Consider the following 27,396-nt stretch of genomic DNA (forward strand, 5'->3'; position numbering starts at 1 on the left):
AAATAAGGAACTCTGGTGTCCAGTATTTGCAAGCCAAGGGCTGCCTCTGATGGGAGACTGGGGTGTTGTCCTGGACTCACTGTCAACGCTGGCCTTTTTAGGGAACATTGACTCTTCTCCCCTACCCAGGCTCCTTATGTCAGTTCCTTTTCTATTTTTTCTTTCCTACAGATGTCAAGCCATCCAACATCCTAGTCAACTCCCGTGGGGAGATCAAGCTCTGTGACTTTGGGGTCAGCGGGCAGCTCATTGACTCCATGGCCAACTCCTTCGTGGGCACAAGGTCCTACATGTCGGTACGAACAGCAGGTCATCTTTCTTGAGTTTCTCAGCTGGTCAGAGATAGGAGCCAAATGGTTACCTTCCCTGTGGAGCCAGAGCATTGTGATGGGTGATGATGGGTGGGGGACAAGAAATGAGGGATGAGGCACAATGGTCCTCCCTGAGGAGTTGAAGTCTAACAGGAAGATACTTGGCCTTTCATGGACCTAGGTGCATAATTGGAGTCTTTTAACTCACTAGGAGACATTGTACCATCCCAGCTTCAGAGCTTGGTTTCCATTCCAAAGAGACAGTTCTAGCTAGATGTCTTTACCTGATTGTTTACAGACCCTCACACCCAACAAGTTCAGACATGACTGCACTCCAAACTGTCCTACCTTTTCCTTTCCTATTAGCAGTAAATAGCATTACTGTGTCCAAGGCAGAAGTTGACTTAACCTCCCTTTCTAGCTCCCCATTCTTTTAACATCTAGTACCCCCAACTCCTGAGTTTGTTTAGAGTTGTTTCCTCCATCTCGCCTCTTTCCCTCCTCACTACATGTCAACTTCTACCTCTGCCTCTCACTGTAGCCCACCCGGTCTCCTGGCTGGAGTCTCTGCTCTAGTTTAGCCATCTTGGGGATCTTCCCTCCTTCAACACTCCATCTTGGGGGTATTTCTTCCTGCTCACAACTCTGCTGGCTCCCAGTGCCACCAGAGTGCTGTGGCTGTCCCACGCCCATGGCTACATCAACACAGGATCATTTTCTTTCCCCTTGGGAAGGCTGTAAGTGACTCTCTTGTCCTTGGCATCAGCATGGGATCTGACATGTGCAGGTGTTGAGGGAAGGCTGGGTGAGTGGGGCAATGTCAGCTGACTGAAGGGAAAGGTGGGAACATGAGTCTGGGTGAGTGCTGACCCAACTCTGCTGGGTCAGAGTGGGTGGTCTTTACAGAAGCAGAAGTAAGTGCAGCCAGTGATTGTGAAGACGGGCTCAGAGGCCCAGGAGACCTTAACATGCACAGTATTTTATGTGCTCTTTGTCAAAGCACTTTTACATCCTTAAATGTTCTCATTTGATCCATGCAGTTGTTCCATCAAGGATAGAGCATAGTTCCCATTTCAGTAGTGAGGAACTCTAGATTAGAGGGGTTAAGAGAACAACTACATAACTTGCCAAGCCAGGATTGAAAGCCAACTCCTGCACTTATCCTCATTCCCACTTGCTGGCCCCTCCCCTGCTGTCAACACCACTCAACACTGCTTGACACATGTCCCCATCCCTCTGTACTCCAATGACCCATGGTGAGCTCTCTTCTGCTCTCTTTGCCTGTTGTCTCCTCATCGCTTCTTCCCTAAGTGGATCATAACTAAACAGCTGGCACCCTGGGCCCTTCAATTGCCAGCTTTCGAGTTCAAAATCAATTAATAGGCCCTGGGACTTATTGATCCAGGGTTTACTGGTTGGGTTTTCGTGGTTACATGGTCAGTTCCAAAATAGTTCAGCGTTAGAGTTAGTGAAAAATCCTATGGGAGAAGTTAATTCAGTCTAAATAAATGAACTATGGTCAGAATAAAGATTTTTTGGTAGGATTTTTGAAATCGTGTACTACTTGAAATAATGCTTAGTAAAAATAATGGTTTTTGTAGCACTATATACTTTTTTTCTCCTTGAGTCTTCCCACCAAATATATTGATATTTCCCAATATCAAACTGTTTATATAGAATTTTGCAGTATCTGACATGTTTTCATTTGATTTGACCACAATAACACTAGTAAAAAGGGTGGGTATTTTGTTATGTTGTTGTTACTGTTTTTACCATCAGCAGCCAGCCCCATTTTATAGATGAAGAAACTGAGGTTCACATCTCGTAGTTTGTAAGTCCCAGGGTTGGGACCTGACCTCAGATCCTTTGTTTCTTGTACCCACGGCATTACTTCATTCATACCCATGTTTCACAAGCTTCCTATTTTAGACTCAGGTGACAAGATGAGCTTCTCATGGTGGGCTTGGGAGAGGCTGCCCTGTATATGCAAGTCAGTGGCCAGAATGAACAAAGCTGGAACCACAGGATGAAGTGGTAGTTGGGGCCCAGTGGGTTGGATGCTGTCACCTTAGTGTGTGTTACAAGGGATACAGTGAGGAGGGGTCAGAACCATGAAACCAGCTAGGATTTGCTAAGTATGACATTTGGAGGCAAATGGGAGGTGAGATTCAAGGTGTTTGTGGGGCTCTTCAAACAGGATGTGAGCATGTGAGCTGCCCAGAGGAAGGGACAGAAGAAGATAAAACATTAGCAAACCAAGGATCGTGCTTAGTTTAGCTGATGATAACTGTTTCTGTCTCTTCTGCAGCCAGAAAGACTCCAGGGGACTCATTACTCAGTGCAGTCGGACATCTGGAGCATGGGGCTCTCTCTGGTGGAAATGGCAGTGGGGAGGTACCCCATCCCTCCTCCAGATGCCAAGGAGCTGGAGCTGATGTTTGGGTGCCAGGTGGAGGGAGATGCAGCTGAGACACCCCCCAGGCCCAGGACACCCGGGAGGCCCCTTAGCTGTGAGTGGCCTGCTGTGTCTCCAGTTTGAACTGTGGGGTCCCTTGTTGTAATGGGTTTCTGGAGGGCAGACTCTCTGTAATTCTGCCGGCACTGCTTCTCTGTCTCGATGCCAGGCTGGGGCCAGGGGGAAGCAGCAGGGGTTTTCAGGTAAGAGCAGAAAATTATCATAACCATGAACAATTTCCCACCATTTGTTGAGTACCTCTATGTTCTAGGTGCTGTGCTTATTAGCAGTTTATATACATTAATTTTCTTTTTAGTCAAGACAGTTTTGGTAGATTTGTTTTTACTGAGATAAAATTCACATAACACAATATTGACATTTTAAAATACACGTGGCCCCTGAGGCTGGCCTGTACCTCTGGGATATGAAAAGAAGAAACCCAGGTTCAGGAAGAATTAAAGCTAAGTCAAGTATAGCTCAGTGATAGAACACTTGGCTAGCATATAGAAAGGCCTGAGTTCAGTCCCCAGCATTGTGGGAGAGAGGTGATCAACAACACCACATACAACTAAATGCTTTAGTTGTTTAGTCATTATATTATTTCACATAATATAAAGGAGGAGAAATGGGCAGATGTATTTATTACCTATGTCTGCTTTACAAAACTTTGTACTTAATATGGCACAGTGGCACATGCCTGTAATCCCAGCAACTTGGGTAGCTAAGATAGAAGGATTGCAAGGTCACGGTCAGCTTTGGCAACTTAGACCCTGTCTCAAACTAAAAAATAAAAAGGGCTAGGGAGGTAGTTTATTTCAGTTCCCATTACTGGATAAAGAAAGGTAACTCAGGGCTGGGGTTGTGGCTCAGTGGTAGAGCACTCGCCTAGCATGTGCAAGGCCCTGGGTTCGATCCTTGGCACCACATAAAAATAAATAAATAAAGATATTATGTCCAACTACAACCAAAAAAAAAAATTAAAGTATTGAGTTACCTTTTTTTTTTTTTTTTATCTCAGAGGTCACCTGATTTGCCCAAAGTCACAAATGTAGGATATAGCAGAGCCCAGACTCATACTCTGGCCAGGTGACTCTGAAAGGAAAGTGAGAAAGCGAGAGCCGTGCGGGCGAGAAATGAAGGACAGAGACCAGAGATCCACACAAAGGTTTAGTTGTCAAAGCTGACAAATAAAGGCCATCCCTCTGTAGAGTGGAGAGAGGCCCTGAGATGTTTGGGTGTTCAGCTTTTGTGGGGTAGGGATTTGGAGTTGTAGTTGTGGTGCTAGGGGATGGGCTTGGGAGTGCTTGCCTCAGAGCTAGGCGGGTGGGGAATACCATGGGGTTGGCTTAGGTTGATGGCACCATGGCGCTTTCCAGAGTCAAGGGGTCCTGGCCTTCTGGAATTGGCTTAGGGTTATGGTACCGTGGGGTAGGTCACTAATGGAGGCGGGGGAGTTTGGGTAAGAGGAAGTACAGGAAAGCAAAACCGATAAGATGGTGGTTAAGGGCTGGGGATGTGGCTCAAGCGGTAGCGCGCTCGCCTGACATGCGTGTGGCCCGGGTTCGATCCTCAGCACCACATACAAACAGAGATGTTGTGTCTGCCGAAAACTAAAAAAAAAAAAAAATATTAAAAAAAAAACCTCTCTTTCTCTCTCCCTCCCTCCCTCCCCCCTCTCTCTATCTTTAAAAAAAAAAAAAAAAAAGATGGTGGTTAACATTTAAGATGGCTGCTTGAAAGTTAAATCAGTACTCTATACTGTGGGCTTTGCTAGTTCCTTCTGTTGAGGCCTTATCTGTGAGTGATCTGTTTATTGTCATAACCCTGTTCTGGGTCCATGCCCAGCCCCTTGCCCCATTGATAAGTGATCACCTGTGTGTTTCTGAGAACTGTTTTCTTTTTCCCTTTTGTAAAATTGTAGCATATGGAATGGACAGTCGACCTCCCATGGCAATTTTTGAGTTGTTGGATTACATAGTCAATGAGGTAAGTATGGCCTGGTTTCCTTGACCTTGGAATTTATTCACTCCCCTTAAGAAAATACCCATTGTCCTGGGTGGTAGCGCGTACCTGTGTCTCAGCTATTTGGGAGACAAGGCAGAAGGATTGCCTGTTCATGGCCAGTCTGGGCAACTTAGCAAAACCTTGTCTCCAAATAAAAAATAAAGTGTGGGGAAGTAACTTAGTGGTTGAGTGCCCCTTGGTTCAATCCCCAGTACTGCCCACCCCCAACCCCCACTCCTACCCCTGCCCCAATAGCCATGGCTGAGTTGCCTGGGAGACCTGGAAGTTGTTCCCACAGTATGGCCTCCAGGATGTTTGTGTTCTGGTTTATGCCTCCTGCTGATGAAAACATTGGCTGGTTTAGAAACTACAGGAGTGTTCCCAGTCCCCCACTTCCATCCCCTCCCCCCATCTTCCTGTAGCTCTGAGTCCTTCCTTTCCAAGATTCAGGAGGCTTTAGCTTGCTCCTTTACATACTCTTGTGCCTTTATTCACCAACCTCTCTAGTGTACTTACTGTATACCAAGCACTGTGACGGGGATAGTAGGCCAGGGATACAAAGATGGAAAATAAAATCTATAGTCTTGAAAACTAATTGGGAGGGAGAAGCAAGGCAAATGTATGTATAATTGCATTGTAGGGTTTTTGCTTGTAAGTGCTGTTTAAAAGCTAGGAAAAATGGGGCACAGTGGTGCAGGCCTGTAATCCCAGTGGCTTGGGAAGCTGAGGTAGGAGGATGCCAAGTTCAAAGCCAGCCTCAGCAATTTAGTGAGACCCTAAGCAATTCAGGGAGACCCTGTCTCTAAATAAAATACAAAAATGGCTGGGGATGTGGCTCAGTGGGTAAGTGTACCTGAGTTCAATCCCCAGTACAAAAAAAAGCTAGGAAAATTAAATTAAAATGAATGTGGAAATAGATATGGAACATATTCATAAATTGTGTGAAAGCAGCAAATAACAAAATAGTATGTATACTATTATCAGTTAATGAACTATATGTGTATATATGTGCCTATAAAGTCTGGGAAGGAATAAAATAGATTGGTTTTCTCTAAGTGAAATTAAAGATAATATTTTCTTATTGCTTTTGGCCAACTTTAACCACAAAGAACTCATATACTTGTGAAATATATGCCAGTAAGTTTAATTGACAAAAGGATCAAGGAAGGAACATATGGAGAATCATTCATCAAACTTGGGTTTGGGGTGTTGGGAAGCTGGTGAGGAGCACCAAGGTTCTCACAGGAGGTGGGGGCTTGGCTAGTGGGCAGGACAGGATTTTAGGGGAGACAGTAGGGCCAGCATTCCTGGCTTCAGGAACAGCCTTGGTAGTTGAAGGGGCAAGTTCTGGCATGTTTGGGAAGTAGCTGTGGTGTCAGATATAGTATCACCTCATTCTTATCTTTTTTTTTTTTTTTTTTAAGAGAGAGAATTTTTTAATATTTATTTTTTTAGTTTTTTGGCAGACACAACATCTTTGTTTGTATGTGGTGCTGAGGATCGAACCCGGGCTGGACGCATGCCAGGCGAGCGCACTACTATTTGAGCCACATCCCCAGCCCCTCATTCTTATCTTGTCTTCCTCAGTAAACCAGCAGAATGCCTTCTTAATACTTTCTTTCTTACCATTCTCTGAAACCAGACCTTAGAGGTCTCAAAAATGTCGCCTGGTCTATTACAAACTCAACAGGGAAAATCATGGTTTGCCCTGGAGGCTAATAAATCACTCTCACTGGTTCAGGGTACTAGGGTATTTACCTCTTTTTGCAGTCTACAAAGCTTTAGACTAAAGCAATGTGGGATGAAGAAAAGAAGTTTGGGTTCTGATTCTTGCAGCTTAAGGTTTTAAGGAAGCCAGAGCATGTTGTGTTTCTGGAGTCAGGAAAAAGCCATCCATCCCCTACTGCTGGGGACACTGCTCTGCATGGTTCTGGGTTCCTGGGAGTCCTATTGAGAGAGGACTTGCACTGGTGCTGCTTTCTTCCATGTTTTCCTACTCAGTTCTTCCAAGCACTGTTGAGATGGGCCAGATTGGTTTTATCTTCTTCATACAGGTGAAGAAACTGAGGCTCCAAGGAAAAAAGTAGCTCAGGTCTCCCCGGTTAGTGCCCTAGTGCTCTTTCTTTTTTACCACCTACTCCCAATACCCACCTCCTGCCCAACCCCCATGCCTCCACCCCCTACCTCCCAGGAGCCTTTGCTGGCACACATTCCTATCCTGCCTGGCCCCTCCCACAGAGAAGGAATGGAAGCTGGCCTGTGTACCTCTATTCCCCCATTCCCCCTCAGCAGCAGGGACAGCCTGCAGGGCAGTGCTTGCTCTGAGTCACTGTTCCCAAGAGCTGGGCTGCAGTTAGCCTTAGGTCAGACTGACAGAACCTTCAGGGGAGAGGGCTAGGCTGGACTTTTTGGTAGGCGGTGTCAGTGTTTTTATCTTTTTCGGTTTGAGATGGGGGTCTATGTTGCCCAGGCTTGTCCTGAATTCCTGGATTCAAATGACCTCCCTCAGTCACTAGAGTAGCTAAGGCTAGAGCTGTTTCATTTTTAATTTTGAATCACCTGTTGGTTTTAGGCCACAGAGCAATGACATCCTAGGCACTGGGGTCAGCTTATTCCAAGGAAGCTACACACAAGTTTCCAGCACATGTCACATAAATGCATTTAGATTTCTTCGACTGCCTGGAGCATCATAAACCTGTGCAGCCCTGAACAATTGCCATGGGAACACAAGATCTGTGGCCAGTGTCGGAGGCCTGAAAAGCGGCCTCATTTCTGGAGTATACAGGCAACATTCTTCCAGGTTGACCAACCCTCTGCTAGTTAATGTTTTATTAACCTTTCTCTGCCTCCCCAGGGTTCAGAGAAGGGATTTTTTTTTTTCCCCCTCCTTTTTAAAGCTTGCTCCTGCAGGCCTGATCCATGCCTGGTAGTTTGCACACCCCCCTAGCTGCTGCTGTTAGAATTACTGGTGATGTTTCCATGCCACATGTCAAGAGTTCAAAGGGTTCCAGAGATTAGTAGGCACAACCTCCTCATTTCATTAAGAAAAGACTGAGGCCACAGAGGTTCACTGATTTTTTTTCTTTCACCAGATGAATGAATAGTAAAATATAATGTGGTCCCAATTTTAACTGTGCTGTGTGAGACCATTGGGTCCAACAGGGTGACCCAGCAGGCTTTGTTTTTGACTGGAGCACAGCACTGCCCAGAGGTAGGGATGGGATGGGAAGAGATGGCTGGAGCAGGGTCTAATATTTCTCATGTCTTGACATGTGTCTGCAGCCGCCTCCAAAACTGCCCAGTGGAGTATTCAGTCTGGAATTTCAAGATTTTGTGAATAAATGGTGAGTTTGCTCATTGTTTTTTGAAAGGATACCTGAATTTGTCAGACTTCCCACCCCATTTCTGAGCCCTCCAGCTTTGCCCTTTCCCCTCTTGAGTACCCCCTGGCTGCTGCCATAGCCTTTCTCGTGGAGGGCCAGGGCTTAGTGGTGTGACTGCTTCCAGCACTTGCTCTACATGGATTGGCATGTTGCTCTTTTTTTGTAGATGGACACAGTACCTTTATTTAGTTATTTTTGTGTGGTGCTGAGGATCAAACCCAGTGCTCTACCACTGAGCCACAACCCCAGCCCCTCCCCAGCATGTTGCTTTTTGACCTTCATTTAATTCAGCAAGAAGTCATTAACGTATTGTGGGCATGATATTGTACCAAGAACAGGAAGATGAATAAGGCTCTGGCACTCCTCCTCAGAGCCTATAGTGCGTAGGGGGAAAGGCATGCAAACAGAAGCAATCTGAATCAGAACCAGCGCCAGGCAGAAGCTTTCACATTACTTTTTTCCTTTCAGCTTAATAAAAAACCCCGCAGAGAGAGCAGATTTGAAGCAACTCATGGTAAGTCCATTTATTTCAGATTCTTACAGCACCTGTTTATTAATTTGGTCTCCTGTCATCTTTCCGGCACTTATTTACTTTCCATTCCCTGCTTCTGCCCTGACCACCGTGGCGCAGCTGAGAGCCTGAGGCTGCGGGACTCAAACACCAGTCTCCTCTGTCCTCCCATCAGTTTAAAGAAAAGGCTGAAATCACCTCACAGCTGGGATATTGGAAGAAAGGCTTGAGGCAGTCGAGGGAAAGAAGGGGCCAGTCTGCGGCCTTCGTGGGGCTGGGCCTTTTTCTCTTGCTGACTTATTTTATGTTAACCTCTGCACCTGCCTCCTCTTGCTTGGCAGCAGGGAGAGTGAAACACCTTGACCTCATAGCTTTTGTGGCTTGCAGTGTCACATGCTCTCACCTCCACCAGTGACTTTGTCTTTCCCAACAAGTCTGTGAGGTCTTGAAGGGAAGGTCACTATTCCCGTTTCATTCTGCAAGAGCAGCTAGGGAGGTGAGTGACTTTCCCAGGGCCTCTTGATTGGTATAATTGGCAGAGGCAGGTGGAGCAGGTCTTTGCCGTCTTTGGGCCTGCAGCTGGCCCTACTGCTGCTCAAGGGCAGGCCAGGAGCTCCCTCCAAGTGTGGCACAAGTGCTAGACGTGACTCTTGGATTTTCCTTCCATTGGTGGTTTTTTAAAACACCTCTCCCTGTTTCCTTGCTTGCAGGTTCATGCTTTTATCAAGAGATCTGATGCCGAGGAAGTGGATTTTGCAGGTTGGCTCTGCTCCACCATAGGCCTTAACCAGCCCAGCACACCAACCCATGCAGCTGGCGTCTAATCCTTTGGGAAGCAGCAAAGAGCGAGTCCTCTGCCCAGTGGTGTGCCATGTTGCTTTTGGGCCTCTCCCATGCTTGTCTCTGTTCAGATGTGCATTTGACTTATGACAAAGGATGAAGAACACAGCATGTGCCAAAACTGTACTCGTCGTCATTTTTAATATTACTGTCTTTATTATTACTACTGTTATTTCCCTAAGTGGATTGGCTTTGTGCTTGGGGCTGTCTGTGTGTATGTTGATCAAAACACATGCCAAGCTGAAATACAGTGACTCTTTGGTGACCGTGGGTAGTCATTCTTACTGACATTTGCACTGCTGTTCCTGCTCCGTGACTGGCTGGCCGCCTGTATCTCCAGGATTCTTGACACTTGGTGGTCCTTCATTTCTGCCAAGTGGACCTTCTCTCAGTGTGAGTGCGAGGGAGCCTCATAAGTCCCTTCACAGGCAGTGCATGTGAAGCATGCTTTGCTGCTGTGAAAATGAGTACCAGAAAGTGTACATCATATTATTTTATTACCATCTTTTGCTTTTGACGTAGAATTCAGCAGTTTCCATCAAAATCTAGCCAGAGCCATTCACTGCCATGATAGCTGGGGCTTCACCAGTCTGATTTGTAGACTTCTGGTTGTATTTCTATATTTATTTTTAAATATACTGTGTGAGGTAGTAAATGGTATATGTATCTTTAAGTTTAGATTAGTGTTTCTAAAATGGTGGAGTTACTCTGAATGTCACAAATGAATCAAGGCATTAAAATATGTCAGATTTCTATCTTCCCCCAATCTAAGTACCAATGCTATTGTAAACAACGTGTATAGTGCCTAAAAAAAAGTATGAAAATCCTTTTAATCATTTTAATCCAGATGTTTAACAAATCTAGTCTCTTATTCTAATAAATATACTATCAAGTTAAAGGATGAAAGGTATTTCTACTTTTGTGGTAGGCTTTGCAATTTCTCTAATGTATAAGAAATCAAATGATTTAGTCCAGCATTGTTGTGGGGAGTGGGGAAAGTAGGAAGGAGGCTAAAAGGCAGAAATATCACACCAACAACAAATTCAGGACATTGGACTAATGGGTCTTCCTGTGATTTCAATCTTTGTACTAATTCTTCTGCTACATCACCTTACCTGTGACTTTCAACCACTTGACTTTAGACTTATGGACGGATCCCTTCTTTTCCTCTTCTCTCTACATAGGAAAAAGCAGCAGGTAGGGTTTGGGAACAAGTCTGAGAAAAATCACAAGCCATTTCTCAGTGAACATTCCCCATTTTCCATTAACAAAGAGCTGAGCTGGGGGTATACCTGCTCACCCGAGGGCCCTGCAGGCTTTGGAGTCTCTAGCCAGGCACAGCCAGTCAGTCTGCTTTGTTACAATGAGCAATGGATTATCTTCTTGCACCACTTACACTTAACTCCACCTTCCTGGAAGGGAGAAATGTGCCTGATGCCAGCTTTGTCATGTCTGTGAGGTGGCAGTGAAATCACAGTAATTAGATGTGGTAACAGCCACACAAAGTAGTCTAAGGTGGGCAGTGTAATTAAAGCCATGAGCCAGGTGTGATGGTGCACACCTGTAATCCCAACAGCTCAGGAGCCTGCAAGTTCGAGGCCAGTTTCAGCAACTAAGAGAGGCCCTAAACAACTTTAGTGAGACCCTGTCTCAAAAAATAAAAAGGGCTGGGGATGTAACTCAGTGGTTAAGCACCCCTGAGTTTAATCCCTGGTACAAAAAATTAAAAACACAGAAAAAAGCATGTCTCCCCTTTGGTCATTGGTGCCCTCTCCTTAATTATGTGGAACTTTAACGCATGAAGCTTCCTGATCAGTACGTCAAATCTTGTATTCTTTGAAAGGGCAGATTATAGAAAACCAAATCCAATGTATATGTCTAAAAATAAAAAGGCTATTTCATTTTTAGATTAAAGAGAACTTGGTAAGTAATACCCAAAGTAGATAGTTCCACTCTGGAGCTACCAGAGCTTGGGTTATAGCCAGGATTTTAAAAAATGGTCAGTGTTGTGTACACTGCTGCCTACGATAGTCAAAAAAAAAATTTTTTTTTTCACGAGGCCAACAGCTGTTCTAAGAACAGTCTAACTTACATGTTTTCAACATATAAACACTTGAGTTTTAAAACCTACTCCCTGTGTCTTGCCAACAAGGAGAGGATGCCTGGCTATTGAGAATGTCTCATTAAAATGAACGAACTACATCCTTTGTGAGAAAAGAATAGCTTAAGGTTTTTCTAAAACCTGGATTTAGGTGCAGTGGCATATACCTGTAACCCCAGCTACTTTGGAGGCTGAAGCAGGAGACCCAAAAGTTCAAGGCCAGTCTGGACAACTTGGAAAAACCTTGTTTCAGAATTAAAAAAAGGGCTGGGGTTGTAGCTCAGTGGTAGTCCCCCTGGGCTCCATCCTCAGTATCAAAAAAATAAAACCCAGATGTAAATGCTTTCATGAGTGGTTTCTTTTGAGGGGTGCTTTAATTCTCTATCCACAGTTAAATGTATTTCATTTTTAGTGTCAAAAGATTTTTTTCCAGTAATTTTTTTTTTTTTTTTTTACCAAGAATGATCTTGTTTTCAAGAATGATGTTCCCAGTGTCAGTGCTTTGAGTTCTTAGTCAGATTCTTGCCTCGAACTTCCTTTTACTGAGACACCAGTAACAGTTGGGTTTTTAGATGATACCTCGTTGGCATCTTAACAACCTGTGAAACTGCTAGAGCAGATGTGAATATCCTCACATTACAGATGTAAAAGTAGAGTTGCGAAGAGGTGTGAAAACAAGCAACCAGTTACCAGTCAGCAGTAGAGCTAGAATACACAGCGAACTTTTCCAGCTCTTGAAAAACCCTGTTCGTTTTAAATCAGACCCCAAAAATGTATACCTTGATAAATTTTGTTCCAAAACTGTCTTCACTGTGTTTTAAGGAACATATCACTTAAACTTCCTGCTCTTTCCTATAAGAGTAGCTTAAAATAACCTCAATGAAACATTAACAACAAAAAAGTATATTCCTCTTCTTTTCTGGAACAGCTACATAAGTTCTGTGTGAAGACATTCTTAGTTTGCATTGGCTGTTAGCTGGAGAGGAAATTATAGAATTAAGTGACTATTCAGTAGAAAAGGGACAATATGCAGAATTAAATCTCAATTTCAAATACAAAGTTCAACAACTCTTATTCTACAGTTGTCATCTCTTTTATTATAAAAGTCCAATCTCCCAAGCATAGTAATATCTTCTTTAATGACACATTTCTTCTTTAAGGGCCAGAAATGGATCTTATTTTATGCCATCTTGCCATTTCCCTCAGAGGAGGAAATGCTGCTTTCTCCTTCTGAATCTGGAAACCAGCAAGCTCTATGATGGTTATTTATAATTAATTCTGAATCTTTTATCAATGATGTTTCAAGCTAGATGTGGTAACAGCCACACAAAGGAGTCTAAGGTGGGCAGTGTTTCCATGTCTCTGAAACTTGGCAGCAGCTTGTGCTCTCAAGTGCCCCGTCCTTCGTCTTGTTAGCTTTCTCTCCTAGACTGTGACCTAACTGTTCATAAGGGTTCAATCGCACATAAACAGCTCTTAACTGGGTTTCCTGAAAGACCTGTTGACTGGAAAGCCTAATTTGTGTTTAAACTCTGCCTTTTGCAAATTCCAGACTTTCTCAAGTAGGATTTCAGAGGAAATTTTGTTTTGAACATAATTACTAAATCTAATCCTGTCATAGACACTGCACCATCCAAACTGCTCAACTTTAAGACATTATATCTTTGATTTTGTTACTATGTTTTACTTTTCCTAAAACATTCTGGAACTTGAGTTATTACTGATGAAGCCACTTGTACAATGACACATTCCTCCTATGATTCTTGCTTTCCTTTCAAGTAGGCCATAGGACTTCTCTGAAGAAGTGTCTGAGGCTTAGAAATATAATTTTTAGAACAAATCCTGGGTCTCATCCTCCTTTAGGAATCTGATTCTTCTTCTTCCTCTTCCTCTTCTTCCATCACATGGCTCTTTGTGCTCAATTCTAGTGCAGTTTGATTGATCGATGCTTCATTATCTACATGCATCAACATCTGTTAGCCAAGGACATCAAAGATTAGTAGAAAGGATACTGGCAGCAAAACAGCAAATTCTTAAAATGTTTCAAAATCAAATCTCAATTGTATATTCACCCCTAGCATTTATGACTAAGAGGTAAGCCACTTTGCTATATTCTGTTCTTCTAAGTTCTACCTCACTTCTGTTACCAAAATGGGGTAAGAGTAAAATGTCCCAGATTTACTAGAATGTTACCTCATTTACAAACATGGTTCTGGGAGAAAGTTCTAACTTAAGAATTGTGCAGACATAACTACAACATCCAGAATTGCTCATATTGGATGTATTTAGAAAGAGTATGATTTTATTGACTTCCTTGAAGGCATGTGGTAAGAGGAGGGTAGGATGAGGATTGAAATTCATTTTTCAGTATTACAGTTTGTAGTTGAAGCCACATTCTGTTTTTGACACATCCTTACAGAGATCTACATACTTCCCCAGGGTTCATCCGAGTAACTAGAGAGAACAAACAGGTGACCAGGAGAGAGTAGGCTCCCTAAATTGGTCAAAAGTGTAGCCAACTAATGTAGAATAGCCAGCTTCTTAAACTAGAAACTGATCCAAGGCTGGAGATACAGCTTAGTGGCAGAGTGCTTGCCTAGCATGTACAAGGCCCTCGGTTTGATCTCCAGAACCAGCACCAAAAAAAAAAGAAAAAGAAAAAAAAAACAGCAGCACTTCAAGTCCTTTGGGCTTGACAACATGCTTTATAATTTTTGGCCACCCAAGCAGCAGGGGAGCATAGTGAACTCTGCACTCTCTCTGCCTGTACTTAATTTATTTTTGTGAGGTGGGGGAGGTACTGGGGATTGAAGTCAGGGCACTTGACCACTGAGCCACATCCCCAGTCCTATTTTGAATTTTATTTAGAGACAGGGTCTCACTGAGTTGTTTAATACCTTGCTTTTCCTGAGGCTGGCTTTGGACTTGCCATTCTCCTGCCTCAGCCTACCGAGCTGCTGCGATTACAGGTGTGGGTGCATGTACTTAATTTTACTTACATCATGTGACTGTTCTGGTATACCAGGCTGAGAAGACAGCATCTCATCCCCTTTTCTAGAACTGATTATTGATTGGAGGGCCAGTTCTTCAACCTAGAAGAGAAGAGTTGAGGATATTTCATTACCATTTTTTTTTAGTTGTAGATGGACACATATCTTTATTTATTTTTATGTGGTGCTGAGGATCGAACCCAGTGCCTCATGCATGCAAGGCAAGTGATCTACTACTGATCAACCCCAGGCTTTTCATGCCTTTTATTTTTGCTTTTTTGCAGTACTGGGGATTGATCCCAGAGCACCGAGCAAGGTAGGCACTCTATTATTCACCCAACATCCTCAACACTTTAAATTCAGAGACAGGTTCTTACCCATTTGCTCAAGCTGGCCTTTAACTTGTGATCCTGCCTCAGCATCATGAACAGCTGTTTTCCCTGCCTTTTAAAGAGAGGAATAAATTCCACCTTCTTCCCTTTGGACTGTACAGGTGGGTTTTGTGCATATGTGTATGTGTGTCGTGTGTGTGTATGTGTGTATGTGTGTCTAGGGATTGAACCCAGAGCTTCCCACATTCTAGCCAAGCACTCTACCACTGAGCTACATCCCCAGCCTCCATTCCTCCTCACCACCACCCTTTTTTGAGACACGATATCAAAGTTGTCCAGCCTTGAGCTTTTGATCCTCCTGTGTTCCAAGTTACTGGTGTTATTGGCAGCACAGCCAAGGAACCTACCTGGATTCTGACTGGTTATATCTAGCCTCCCACCTGCATTAAAAAATAGGCAAACAATGGAAAAAGAAAAAATGAACTTTATACAATTTGATCAAACCTTAGCCACTGTTTACCTTTTTCTTATGTGCATAGGCAGCTGAATCCAGCTAGCTGGGATCCAGACAGGTTCCCTGGCCTGGTTGCCAATAACACTGGGATTATAGGCATACATTGCACAGTGGGCAGTACAAGTGTTCTGGCTCAATTATGGTTTTCATTCACCAAGAACTAGCAGTTATGGAAGAAAACACAAGTGTATCATTGAATCAGATGTAGAAGTCAGCCTGTGCAATTTATCAAGACCCTGTCTCAAAATAAAAAATGAAAAGGGCTGAGAGTGTAGTTCAGTGGTAGAGTTCAATCTCCAGTACACCCCCCCCCCCCCACACACACACACAAAAGACCAGGTAACACCCGACTCCACAGAAGGCGGAGTCTTCACACCTGAGCTTGTCTACTCAGTAATGAGAAAGCAAAGATAGGGGGAAAAGAAAATCGAAGTGTTTCTTGAACCATGAGGGAATCTGGGTTTTGGGGACCATCATCCACACTATCACTAGGTACTTGTAGGGGTACTGTTGCAGTATAGACATAACTGTGGGTCATTATAATTACCCTGGAGGAAAATGCTTATTGTTTTGCTAAGTCAAAATTGTAAAACGCTTTTCAGTTTATAAAGGGTTTTTTAATTCTCATGTCATTTAGACTTCAAGACCTAAATAAGACAGTTGAATAGGGATTAGCATGATCATCTCACAAGGGCTGAATTATCCACAGGTCTGGAAAGTGACGTAAACAGGCATGAATCACCAACCTTCAAATTCATGGAGTCATAAACAGCTCCAAGAACTACTGGGAATTCTGAGCTTTGGGACCAGTCCCTCTCCCAGGGCTTAATATCTTTCACACCATGGGATATCTCAAAGGTCTATTCTTGGTTTGCAATACTAAAGCCATTTCAACAATCAGTACAAACTAGTAAACTGGCTCAGGAGAGGGTTCAGGAAGAGATGGATGGATAGGAAGACTAAGTGAGCTTTGGAGAAGAGGACACGTCCTCAGCGTGTGACGTGTGGGCCATCAGCACTGACGCGGGGCGACGGCAGAGATGGGGTTGGGGGGCTACATTGCCAAACGGATTCTTGAGTCTCAGTCGAGACCAGCAGGGTCAAGATTTAGAGATGTGGGGCCTAATATTCGAAAGCTCGCTTGCCAGGTGTTTCAGCTACACGAGTTTGTAACCTGCTAGGTCCGCGCCACGACGGACGGATGAGGACCAGGACAATCGACGGCAGAGGCAGGCTCCTCAAAGGGCTGAGCTCGGGGAGATGTCACGCAGGCGAAATGGTGGGGCGGTGGGGTCACCTTGAGGCGGTTCAGCTGGTCGTGCAGGGCCGCCTTCAGTCGCAGCAACGTCTCCTCCTCTTTGCGCAGCTCCTGAAGCCGGCTCAGCATCTCCGCTCGTCACAACGCCAAGTTCCACGCTCTGTCAGCCTGGCGCTCGGTGATGACGCCATTGCCAATTCCCGGAAACATAGGGGGCGGGACTTGAAGACAAATCGGAAGCGCATAGCTTGTCTCCTTCTTTTGGCGCGTGCAGTCGCCCGGTTACTCAATGGGTGGTGAGCTACGTGAAGGGCTTGGCCTTCTAGGAGACATTTGGACGCATGAATAATGATCAAGATTTCTAAAGCATAGGACAAAAGAACCTGAAAATAAGTCTTGAGTTTGGGCAGGTTTTTCAACCCCGGTAGTGCATTTCCTCACACTAAGTGGCCAAACTATAATAATTCAGGAGAGCAGTACTGGCTGCAGCACACTTCCATCGTGGTGCTTCAACCCCCACCCCCACCCTCCCGCTGTCCTGGGTAGAGCCCAGGGCTTCGTGCAGGCGAGGCGACTACAACCCCTGGCCCAAGCAGCTGTTTGACTCCACAAGCTTCCAGTTGAGTACCAAGGAAGGGATCAAAATCACCCGTTTGTACTACAAGCTGTGGTACTTGAACCATATTGTTAATTCCTAGTGGACTCTACAGGGGACAGACTGCTACTTAAGGAGCTAAAGAGCATGAAGATGAAGCTGTGAGGACAAAACGCAATGATATACACCATTTTGTCTACCAAGAACTAACAGTTGGCCCAGGAACCAGATCTAAGTGGCTGTGAACCTTCGCCAACCATCCAGATACAAAACGACCTTGTTTATCTATGTTTGGTTAACACATCTATGCACTAATACATGCACATGGTTCCAAAAAAAAAAAAAAAAAAAAACCCTCTAGAATCTTTTTAAATTATGGGTGACAAGTGCCAACAGACTTCCATCATTGTAAGCTAACAGAAGCACTTTCCAGAGGTAACCAAATTCACTGGTTACTTCCAACATTGTATTAAAACAACTGTGCCCTCTTGTGGTTGCTCAAAATGTTAAATTTCTATGGAATTTAACTCACATCCAGCCCTTTTTGGGAAGCAAATACTTTTCTTGGGGGGTACAAGGGACTTAACTAAGGAGTGCTTACCCACCAAGCCACGTCCCCAGCCCTCCCCCCCTCTTTTAAACTTGGAGATGGTCTAGGTTGTAGAGGCTGCCTCAGCCTCCTGAGCTGCTGGGATTACAGGCAACCATGACCTCATAAGGTTGTGTGTGAGGCACATTTCTAACATCTGCTTTTCTAGTGATTTATAAAATGGAATGCCACATCAAGCTCTTAGAAATTACTATTCCACTCAAATGCATGGTCTAAATGTAAATCCAAATCTCCATTATACCAGACTATAATAGGGGCCAAATTAAAGACTAGAATTAGGAATAACAAAGTGCTACTTTTCAAAGACCACTCAGTGAAGGTTGGGGTTATGACTCAGTTGTACAGGCATAAAGCACTGGGTTGCATTCTCAGCACCACATAAAAATGAAATAAGATACTGTGTCCACTTACAACTAAAAAATTTTTTTCTTAAGACCAGTGAAGTTTTACTAAACAGACCCAACAAAACATGTTTGTCACTGCATCTTTGATCAGCTCTTTATTCAAAATAAACTGTCCAAAATTATTTAAACTTATGGAATAAAACAGATTTTAGAGTTTATGCAGCAGACTTTTTCTCTTCTGCAGCAGGTTTCTTCTCTGCTGGTTTCTTTTCAGCTGTTGGTTTCTTGGAAGGTGCAGCCTTCTTCCCCACAGGCTTCTTCTGCTTAACACCAACAGCCTTCTTTCCCTGCTTCTTCACCACAGGCTTCTTGCCTGCAGCCCCCTTCTGATCTTTCTTATCTGATTTAGCTGCGGCTGCAGCTGCGGCTGCTTTATCCACCCGGAGTTTGTGCTGCAATAAATTAAGTAAAAAAATCTAAGTTTTTTAAAAAAAACTCCACATTATTAGTAAAAACAAACGGATCACTTACATTCTTGGCCTGGCGAAGAATAGTATTCCGGCGCATAGTCTTTGCATATGGGTTTAGCTTCAACATGATTCTCAGGTTTTTCAATGGATTCTTCTTCAGGACTCTGCGATGAATCTTCTTACTATGAAAAGGTAGACACTTATTAATTTACTTACATTACTCATATTTTTGAAATAATAATTTGGCAGAAAGAATGATACTATAAACATCAGAACTTTACCGTGGTGCCCTGAGAGCTCTTTGAATTTCTGGGCTCTTCAAGATTCTGCTCAAGTCTGTATTGATCATCTTGTGCATAGGGAGGCTGAAGGAAAATGATTAACAATGGATACCTAAATTCTCAAGTAACCGACTAAGGATGATAAACTTCAACACCTTTATTTTATTATTTTTTTAAATGGCAATTCTTTTATTTAAAAAAAATAGTTTTTTAGTCCTCAATGGACCTTTACTTTTATTTATTTATATGTGGTGCAGAGACTCAAACCCAGGGCCTCACACATGCTAGGCCAAGTGTTCCACCACTGAGCTACAACCCCAGCCCAACAACATCTCTATTTTTAACCATTTCTCTCTCCACAACTCAGTAAAAATTTCCACTAAACTATCTTCAGAAGCACTGGCCAAAGAAGTATTTACCATTCCAGCATACTGTTTGCACATAAAGGGAAATGTCAGCCAAATAAAACCCATTATTTATATAAAGTATGCAGCTAGGTGTGGTGACACATGCCTTTAATTCAAGGCTGCAGCAGTTTGAAACCAGCCTGTGCAGCTTAGAAAGATCCTGTCTCACAATGAAAAAAAGGGGTGATTTAACTTAGTGATGAGTGCTCCGAGGTTCAAACACTAATACTACCAAAACAAAACCAAAAAAGAAATCCCATGAGGGGCTGGGGTTGTGGCTCAGCAGTAGAGCGCTTGCCTAGCATATGCGAGGAGCTGGGTTTAATCCTCAGTATCACATAAAAATAAATAAATATATTGTGTCCAACTAAAAAATAAATATTAAAAACCCATGAAAACTATGCTAACCAATTCTGAATGCTAATGTGCATAGAGATAAATGGTTAAAAATAAAGGTGCTGAAGTTCATCTTCAGTTTAAATCTACGTTCAGTATTTAAATATAAAAAAGCACTCACTTATAGTTACTCTTGAGGGAAGCAGCCTTACGCCAAGTGCCATATAGTTCATCTAACTTCCGAAAAGCACTTTCAGTCCAAATGCAGAAACGCCCCACATGCCCACCAGGAGCAAGTTTCAAAATGTTCAGTTTGCTTACATTAAGTAGAGTAATTCCTTTTAAAGGGAAAGGAGAATTAGAAAGGCATTTTCAACATAATATAAACAATCTTTATGGCTTCACCAGGAACCCGAGAACTATCTTCTCAATTTTACAAAGTTTCAACCATCGATAGTACAATTCATTCAGCTAAGAATCAGAATTTCCACAAAATCATTTATTTCAGAAACACGGACCATAAAGTGGAATTTCATCATAATCAAAGCTGAACAAGGATGCAAAGTGTGGGTAATCAAAACAAAAACACTGTAAGGATTACCAGGAATGTTTCTGAAGGCCTTGATGATACCATTGTCTTCATTATAGATGATACAGGGGCCCCTGCGCTGGATACGACGACGGTTTCTCATTTTGCCTTTGCCAGCTCTCATTCGTTGAGAAGCATAGACCTACAAAATGAGCAATTTCAGTATTAAGGTAAATGAAGTACTAATTATTAAGGTGTAGATCTGTCCTGGATCTTCACAGTTAAGTACTTGCTTCCTCAGACACCATTCTGACAAAGTATTGCATCTATACTGTGTATACGTCTTTCCTAGTAATTATTCCCTAGATAATATAATGCAGAACTATTTATGTAGCATCTACATTATATTAGGTAAAAATAATTTTTTAAGATGATGTGTATGGGTTATATGGAAATACTATAGTACCTCACTTTGTGAGCCTGGGCATTAATGGATCTTATTATGGAGACAAGGATGGTCCTGCAATCAATTCCCAATGGATACTAAGGGTTGACTGTCCTATCTTTCCCAGTTTTCCTCTTGAAAATCAAGAATCTGGGGCTGGGGTTGTGGCTCAGCCGTAGAGCGCTGGTCTAGCATGTGCAAGGCCCTGGGTTCTATCCTCAGCACCACATAAAAATAAACAAAATAAAGGTATTGTGTACAACCAAGAAATAAATATTTTTTAAAAATGCTTAAAAAAAAAAAAAAAAAAGAAAATCAAGATCTGACAAATTTCTATACATCAAGAACCACCAAACTAGGACTTATGGTTCGAGCTCAGTAGTAGAGTACATGCCTTACATGTGGTGAGGCACTGGGTTCAATCCTTAGAACCACATAGAAATAAATGAATAAGATGAAGGTATTGTGTCCATGTACAACTTACAAACAAAACCCACCAAACTGTAAATATGCACATTAAGCCTACCTTTTTTTTTTGGTACTGGGGATTGAACCCACGGGAACTTAACTGAGCCACACCCCCAGTCCTTTTTAAATGTATTTTTTTAGAGACAGGGCATTGATAAATCCCTGAGGTTGGCCCTTTGAACTTGTGATTCTCCTTGTCTCAGCCTCCCTAGCTGCTGGGGTTACAGGCAGGCGCCATGGCACCCAGCTAAGCCTACCTTTTTGATATCATTCCAGGCTTTAAGCTTCTTAAGAAGCAAAACAGCCTCCTTGGTCTTCTTGTAACCTTCAACTTTATCTTCCACCACCAAAGGGAGTTCAGGAACTTCCTCAATTCGATGACCTGACAAAACCAATTCAATACTTATCTGGTTACCTGAATTCTTTGAAAAAGATTTTATATAACTTACAAAAGCAATATGGTACACAATTTGCCAAATCAGAATTTCCACAAATATCATTTGTTTCAGAAACACGGACCAATCAAGTGGAATCTCATCATTTTGACAAGTAAAAATGTGCACGAGGGAGATAATGTAACATGAAAAGCTTTCTAATTATATAATTACTATTTGAAGAATTTCCAGTTACATAGCTATTGTTAGATCACCAACTTGTTATTTAGAAGTATTCAAAACCTATTCTTAATAAAGGGAAATTTAGACACTCTAGGATGAACACAGGCAAATTATAACAAAATATTACAAACCTTTAGACATGACCAGTGCTGGTAAGGCTGAGGCAGCCAAGGCAGAGCAGATGGCATATCGCTTTTGGGTTGTGTTCACTCTCCGGTGCCAACGACGCCATGTTTTGGTTGGTGCGAACATGCGGCCTCCTCTACACATCTATTTCCTTAGTTAAGAATTAACACTTCTTGGGGCTGGGTTGTGGCTCAGCGATAGAGCACTCGCCTAGGATGTGTGAGGCCCTGGGTTTGATCCTCAGCACCACATAAATAAAATAAAGATATTGTGTCCAACTACAACTAAAAAATAACACTTCTTAAAATTACTCATTAGGAAATGGTTATGTCTTGCTCAGTAACAATTTTCGTCAACCTTCTGTAACAGCTTACTGACAGCAGGCAACTGTCGCTGAGAACAGAGTAAGACGCAAATTACGACATCATTGCAAGAGAAACCTCCCTGTGTGAAGCCTTTTCTCTAGAAGAATAATTTTAATTTCACATGTGTCTCAAGCAACGGATAACTTGAACACTTAATATTTTAGACATAAAGAGTTCAAAATACATTTAATGTGTATAAACCGGGCACAGTCTGCTAGATTCCACAAACTGACCAGTGTAGGTAGTAAAAGGATACATTTCCAAAGGCACCCTGGCCAGAACGGTGAGTCCCACCACCTCGAACTCTGGGGATTCGAGCCACAGCTCTACCAGTACCCCAAGACTCAGCACTGGTTTGATGACCTAAACGGGAAGAAATTCAATTTTAGCTACCTAGACATAACCAATCTATTTGACTTGTGCATGGCAACAAACAGCATCAGAATATCCAAGAAAATCATGTGGTTCAGAAACACGGACCAATGAAGTAGAATTTCATCACTACTGTAAAGCAACCTTAAAATACCAACCCAGAGAAAACATGAATCCATACCTGCCAATTCACTGACAGCATAGGGCTGTCTGTTGTTTTTACGCAAGTTGGTATGAACAAAGTTCACAATATCTGGTCGAATTGGGGCCTTGAACACAGCAGGCAAAGTGACATTTTTGCCAGATGACTCCCCCTTTTCAGAGTACACAGATATCAGGGGTCGAGCACACGCCTTGGGGGAAAAAAAATTGACAAGCAACATTAGAGGTGAACTCTTCTCATATGCCAACAGCAAACTATCAGTTATATAAGAGCTCAGTTTTGTGAGGCAGACATTGCTTAAGGCTTAAATACCATATAAAGCCTCAAACAATATCAAATTATTAACACTTCAATAAGTTCTTAGGCCTGTCCCAAGCTCCACAATTTTCAAGGGTTGAAAATGCAGTTTAATTTCACCACCTAAACTTTCTGAACTCACTCATCCAACCTTTCATTTCTGCTGCTCCCCCTTACCTCTTCCAAAGCTTGCTAGTAAAAACTTGTCAGGTTACTTTTCCTTCATCTTTCCTAAAAACTTTTCACTGGAAGTAGTAGCGTCTTAAGGATGGCTTATACAATCTCCTCTCTTCCAGATATTGGCCCACCTTTTGTTCTTTCCAGTTTGGGGGTTCAGCACTGGGCCCTGCACAAGTGCTGGACCACTAAGTTATGAGGTCACCTTCTCCAATCACTGTTTTAAGTTGATATTACATCCTCTCCAATTTCCTATGTCAAAGGCACTTACAATTGAATATTACTATGTTTTCAGTCCAAGTCAACTGCAATCCATGCATAGTGTTGTCTGTCTTGTTCACAAACTCCAGTACATTACATAGCACACAAGCATGGTATTTGAAACATAGTGGACACCCAACGTTAGTCATACCGTGAGTTTGCTAAAAGTTTAAACATTAGACGGTGTCAAATACAGCAATGAATCTTAACGGAGTCTCAAAGCTTTTTACAGAAATCATCTCAATACTGGGCATTCAGGAAAAAGGATCTAATACAAGTTTTCCCCTCTTTAACAAAGTTCCTTAAAAGATGGAAATATACCTAGCTAGAGAGCACATTTAGATATAAGGCACAAACCTGTCCTTACCACCCACATTCTCAGGCGCCCAGAGCTCCCATTCTCAACAGAACTCTAGTTTTCCAGGATCCAAAAGCAGCTAGAATCCAAAAGTTCGTTGAGAACGACCGAGGAGCTTCCAGGCGCGCCCTAGTGCCCAGCCGCCCACGTTGCCTAAGATGGCTGCCGGGTTGCCATACAACCCAGTTCTCCCCGAAAACAGACGCTTTTGGAACTCTCGTCCTCGATTCCTCCCCTGCATATTTTGTTTTCTGAACCCTCGTCACTCCCTTCTCGCTCCGGGCAGGCGAAAGTCCAGGTAAGAAGATTTCCACTCACCATTGCCGGGACAGGAGAGGGCCACGCTCCTCTCGCCCCAGCTGCTCCCACAGGAAAAGGAAGTACTTAGAACTCCTTACTCTATATGTAACCTTCAGCTTGTTCACATACTGCCCCTCCACAGAACAAACTCAGGCACAAAATATCTCTCTACTATACTAAGTAAATTAAAAAAACAGCGTATTATTTTTTATATGTATCAATGCATGGGATCTATGTTTCCAAATCTTAGAAAACTTGCTTAGAAAGGAGGGACTCCTTTTAGCGGAATAATTCTTAAGAGGGCGTGACCAATCTCGCGAGAGGAGGAGTCTTTCTCTGCAACCACTACATTTATTTAAAAAAAAATTTTCTGACGGGAATAGAAAACTATTGTAACAAGAAATTTCACTGGGTGCTCTATAAACAAAGTTTAATTATACGAACAAAGGAGTTGGTTTCCAACTAGTAAAAGTAGTCCCGGCGGGGCGGGGTTACGGCTTCTGACGTCTGCGTCCGGGCGCGCAGTTCAGTTTGGCGGTTCCGGAGTCGGGAGTAAGACCGGGGCAGAATGTGGGCGCAAGTGAGCCGAGGAGCTGAGGAGTTTTACGCTCGCCTTCTTCAGTGAGTCGTAGTTTATACCGATAGTTGGATATAGAAACAGCATTTCTAGATACTCTCTAGGTATCTAGATCCCGCCCCAAGCTTTTTACTGCACCTTGAGAATGAGCGCTTGGCCTGCTTTGCTAGGGAAGAGACCGGCCTCCTGCTCCAGAGTGGGGGCCCTGCCTGTGGTCCTAGGAGAAAATATCTGCACGTTATCAAAAATAGGCAGAAGGTGACACATATTTAGGAGGCAACTTATTTATTCTGTTTTTGCGCGCGCTTGTGATTACTTAAGTAGAGGCATCTCCCAGGATATGGAAAACTGGATGTCGCCATTCTTCACCTGTTCAAAGCCTTGCTAAAAGTGAAACGGATTGTTATAGTGTGTTCAAAGTGGTTACCGTATGATCTACACTTTTAATGATAACGGCATGAGGTGTTGATTTTAAAAGCACCTTTTTTTTCACTGCTCCACGACTTCATTTTGTTCTTATAGTTAAGTATTACAACCAAAGGGATTCTATTAAGTTCTTCACCATACATTAAAGTCTAATTCAGTGGGTCGGAAATTTGCGTGTGTATCAGAATCACCTGGAGGATTCTCAAAACACAGATTGCTAGGTTCCACCTCCAGGGTTTCTCACTTATTAGGTCTGAAGTGGGGGCCACAGAATTTGCCTTTTTTACAAATTCATTATTCTTTAAATGCTATAATTTTTCATGGTCTTTACTGCTTTCCCCCTCTGCAGTAATGCTTTACATTATGATGAACACTAGCATTTTAAAAGAAACTAACAATGTCTTGGATATCTTTCAGTGTGAGAATGTATGTATCTATCTGATCGTTTACTTGCTCCCACATTCTGCCCCGGTCTTACTCCAGTGTCTGGAAGTATACAGTACTTCATTCTGTGGTTGTTCTATGATAAAACTTAAGCCCTTTATACTTCCCAAATATTTAATGAGTGTTATTAGTTTTTTTCTTCACTTGTAAGCACCAAAAGTTTCTGTCTCTTCTCTTGTTCCTCTATATCCAGCTGCCTAATGGAAATTTTTATGTGGAGTCTCAAAGTCAATACTTGAAGACTGAATTAATCTTTCCACTTAACCTGATATTTTTCTTCTGATTGATGGATTGATTTTTGTAGAATATACTGGGGATTGAACCCAGGGGCACTGTACACTGAGCAGCATTCTCAGCCCTTTTAGCTTTGTTTTAAGACAGGGTCTCACTAAATTACTGAGACTGGCCCAGAACTTTCAATCCTCCTGTCTCAGCCTCTTGAGTTGCTGGCATTACAGAGGTATGCCACTGAACCTAGCTCCACTCTTGAATTCAGTCTCTGAATTAAAAGAGTTCTAAATCCAAGACCCCAACTTCCTTCTCTTTCCACTGTCCCCTACTCCCACCTCATCTAGGCTGTCCTTTTATCTTTGCTTCACTCCTGTTGAGGCCACTATGACTTCTCTGAAGTGCTGTAAGTTATTCACAGCTATTTTCCTGGACTCCAAGTTATATTTCTCATTTAAATCTTTCAGTAAATTCCCCTGGGCTTTCAGATAAAGTTCAAGCCCTAGCTAAATCTCCACCACAGCTTCTTGTACAGTACTTGCCTCTGACAGAGCACTCATGACCCTGTAGCTAGCTCTTGATTTACTCTTTGGACTCCAGTCAAGACTGCGTTCTCTCTGCCTCCACCCCATGCTGGGGATTGAACCCAATAGTGCTCTACCACCAAGCTATATCCTCAATCCTTTCAATTTTATTTTTGATACAAGGTCTTACTAAATTGCAGAGGCTGGCCTTGAACTTGACATCCTCCTGCCTCCTGTGTTTCTGGGATTATAGGTGTTTACCACCTTACCTGGCTAAGACTGTATTTAACATCCCTAGCATCTAGCAAGACTTCCTGGCTTAAAATATGTATGTTTGTTGACAATTGTTGAATGACTGACTAAGTAATATCCCTGAGTCATACTTAAAAGGTAAACGTCTTTAAGAATAAGTCATAATCTAACACAATATGGCAAAAGCAAATTAGTCACAGGCCTGCTCTCCTGTTTCTATTTCAGTAGGTCATATATTAGATCAAATAGATGTAAATGGTATCCTAAAACAATGCTATTGGGGCCCTTCAAAGACTCTTTAAGAGCGTAGATCATGCTGATGTGATTTTGGTATTGCATTTTAGTATGTTAATTTATAGTTCATATGTAAAATGTATTGAATTAAGTGATAGTTATTAAATGATATCCTAGAGGTTTTTGCTTGTATTTTAAAAAGGAAATATTTAAATTTTTTTTTTAAACTGTCAAATTTACTGTTTTTTTGTTTGTTTGTTTTAAGTAAAAGCTCACAAAATGGAGAAGAGATGGTTCTATTTAGCCGAAATCTAAGATCTGAGACTTTTAAGTAACTTCTCAGAAGTTAACCACTGATTCAGTGTCAGATCAGAATTTACTCACTTTTAATCTTCCAAAATTTATGTGGTTATGTATTTGAAAAAGCATAAGTGAAGAGGCCAACGACATAAATTTCTGCTGCCTCTAAGAAACAAATGTGTCTGCTGGGT

At 42.6% G+C, this 27,396-nt stretch overlaps 4 protein-coding genes and 4 non-coding genes across 10 annotated transcripts in view; 2 read left to right on the top strand and 6 right to left on the bottom strand.

Annotated features, from left to right (window-relative positions):
* Map2k1 (mitogen-activated protein kinase kinase 1) overlaps positions 1-9,770 on the top strand; it is a 76,599-nt gene extending 66,829 nt beyond the window's left edge. The window contains exons 6-11 of the mRNA XM_027924176.3: positions 172-296; positions 2,620-2,821; positions 4,688-4,752; positions 8,053-8,114; positions 8,622-8,667; positions 9,375-9,770. Coding sequence (XP_027779977.1) covers positions 172-296; positions 2,620-2,821; positions 4,688-4,752; positions 8,053-8,114; positions 8,622-8,667; positions 9,375-9,488 — 614 coding nt within the window. The 3' untranslated portion in view covers positions 9,489-9,770. The remainder of the gene's footprint in view (positions 1-171; positions 297-2,619; positions 2,822-4,687; positions 4,753-8,052; positions 8,115-8,621; positions 8,668-9,374) is intronic.
* Positions 9,771-9,866: 96 nt separating this feature from the next.
* Positions 9,867-16,895, bottom strand: Snapc5 (small nuclear RNA activating complex polypeptide 5). Its single transcript, XM_027924188.2, has 3 exons — positions 16,739-16,895; positions 14,605-14,697; positions 9,867-13,578 (listed from the first exon to the last, which is right to left on the bottom strand). Exons 1-3 carry the CDS (start codon positions 16,826-16,828, stop codon positions 13,465-13,467), a joined length of 297 nt encoding a protein of 98 aa, XP_027779989.1. The 5' UTR covers positions 16,829-16,895; the 3' UTR covers positions 9,867-13,464.
* Positions 16,896-18,376: 1,481 nt separating this feature from the next.
* Positions 18,377-24,343, bottom strand: Rpl4 (ribosomal protein L4). The gene is made up of 10 exons (XM_027925851.2): positions 24,239-24,343; positions 22,846-23,017; positions 22,549-22,655; positions 21,933-22,071; positions 21,442-21,566; positions 20,344-20,473; positions 19,924-20,080; positions 19,000-19,083; positions 18,780-18,900; positions 18,377-18,700 (listed from the first exon to the last, which is right to left on the bottom strand). Exons 1-10 carry the CDS (start codon positions 24,239-24,241, stop codon positions 18,464-18,466), a joined length of 1,275 nt encoding a protein of 424 aa, XP_027781652.1. The 5' UTR covers positions 24,242-24,343; the 3' UTR covers positions 18,377-18,463.
* LOC114085151 (small nucleolar RNA SNORD18) lies at positions 20,217-20,286 on the bottom strand. Its single transcript, XR_003581433.1, has one exon. It is a non-coding gene; the product is annotated as a small nucleolar RNA SNORD18 (small nucleolar RNA).
* On the bottom strand, positions 21,659-21,730 carry LOC114085150 (small nucleolar RNA SNORD18). Its single transcript, XR_003581432.1, has one exon. It is a non-coding gene; the product is annotated as a small nucleolar RNA SNORD18 (small nucleolar RNA).
* On the bottom strand, positions 22,261-22,359 carry LOC114085096 (small nucleolar RNA SNORD16). The gene has a single exon (XR_003581391.1). It is a non-coding gene; the product is annotated as a small nucleolar RNA SNORD16 (small nucleolar RNA).
* On the bottom strand, positions 22,728-22,799 carry LOC114085152 (small nucleolar RNA SNORD18). The gene has a single exon (XR_003581434.1). It is a non-coding gene; the product is annotated as a small nucleolar RNA SNORD18 (small nucleolar RNA).
* Positions 24,344-24,761: 418 nt separating the features above from the next.
* Zwilch (zwilch kinetochore protein) overlaps positions 24,762-27,396 on the top strand; it is a 29,824-nt gene continuing 27,189 nt past the window's right edge. For all 3 annotated transcript variants that reach the window (XM_027926002.2, XM_071607332.1, XM_071607331.1), the window contains exon 1: positions 24,762-24,841. In XM_027926002.2, coding sequence (XP_027781803.1) covers positions 24,789-24,841 — 53 coding nt within the window. In that variant the 5' untranslated portion in view covers positions 24,762-24,788. The remainder of the gene's footprint in view (positions 24,842-27,396) is intronic.

Source organism: Marmota flaviventris, chromosome 2 (genome assembly GCF_047511675.1).
Source record: "Marmota flaviventris isolate mMarFla1 chromosome 2, mMarFla1.hap1, whole genome shotgun sequence".
NCBI lineage: Eukaryota > Metazoa > Chordata > Mammalia > Rodentia > Sciuridae > Marmota > Marmota flaviventris.

What these genes read in the sequence shown, in the direction of transcription:
- Rpl4 (XM_027925851.2), bottom strand. An exon ending in TGCTGTCAGTGAATTGGCAG is followed by an intron (nt 22,656 to 22,845) that starts GTATGGATTCAT and finishes CTTCCCGTTTAG; the next exon opens with GTCATCAAACCAGTGCTGAG. An exon ending in AGAGCTCTCAGGGCACCACG is followed by an intron (nt 18,901 to 18,999) that starts GTAAAGTTCTGA and finishes ACCTTTTCATAG; the next exon opens with TAAGAAGATTCATCGCAGAG.
- Snapc5 (XM_027924188.2), bottom strand. Translation starts at nt 16,828, where the DNA reads ATGCTGAGCCGGCTTCAGGAGCTGCGCAAAGAGGAGGAGACGTTGCTG. An exon ending in ACCAGCTGAACCGCCTCAAG is followed by an intron (nt 14,698 to 16,738) that starts GTGACCCCACCG and finishes CTTCTCTTCTAG; the next exon opens with GTTGAAGAACTGGCCCTCCA. An exon ending in TACCAGAACAGTCACATGAT is followed by an intron (nt 13,579 to 14,604) that starts GTAAGTAAAATT and finishes CTTGGCTAACAG; the next exon opens with ATGTTGATGCATGTAGATAA.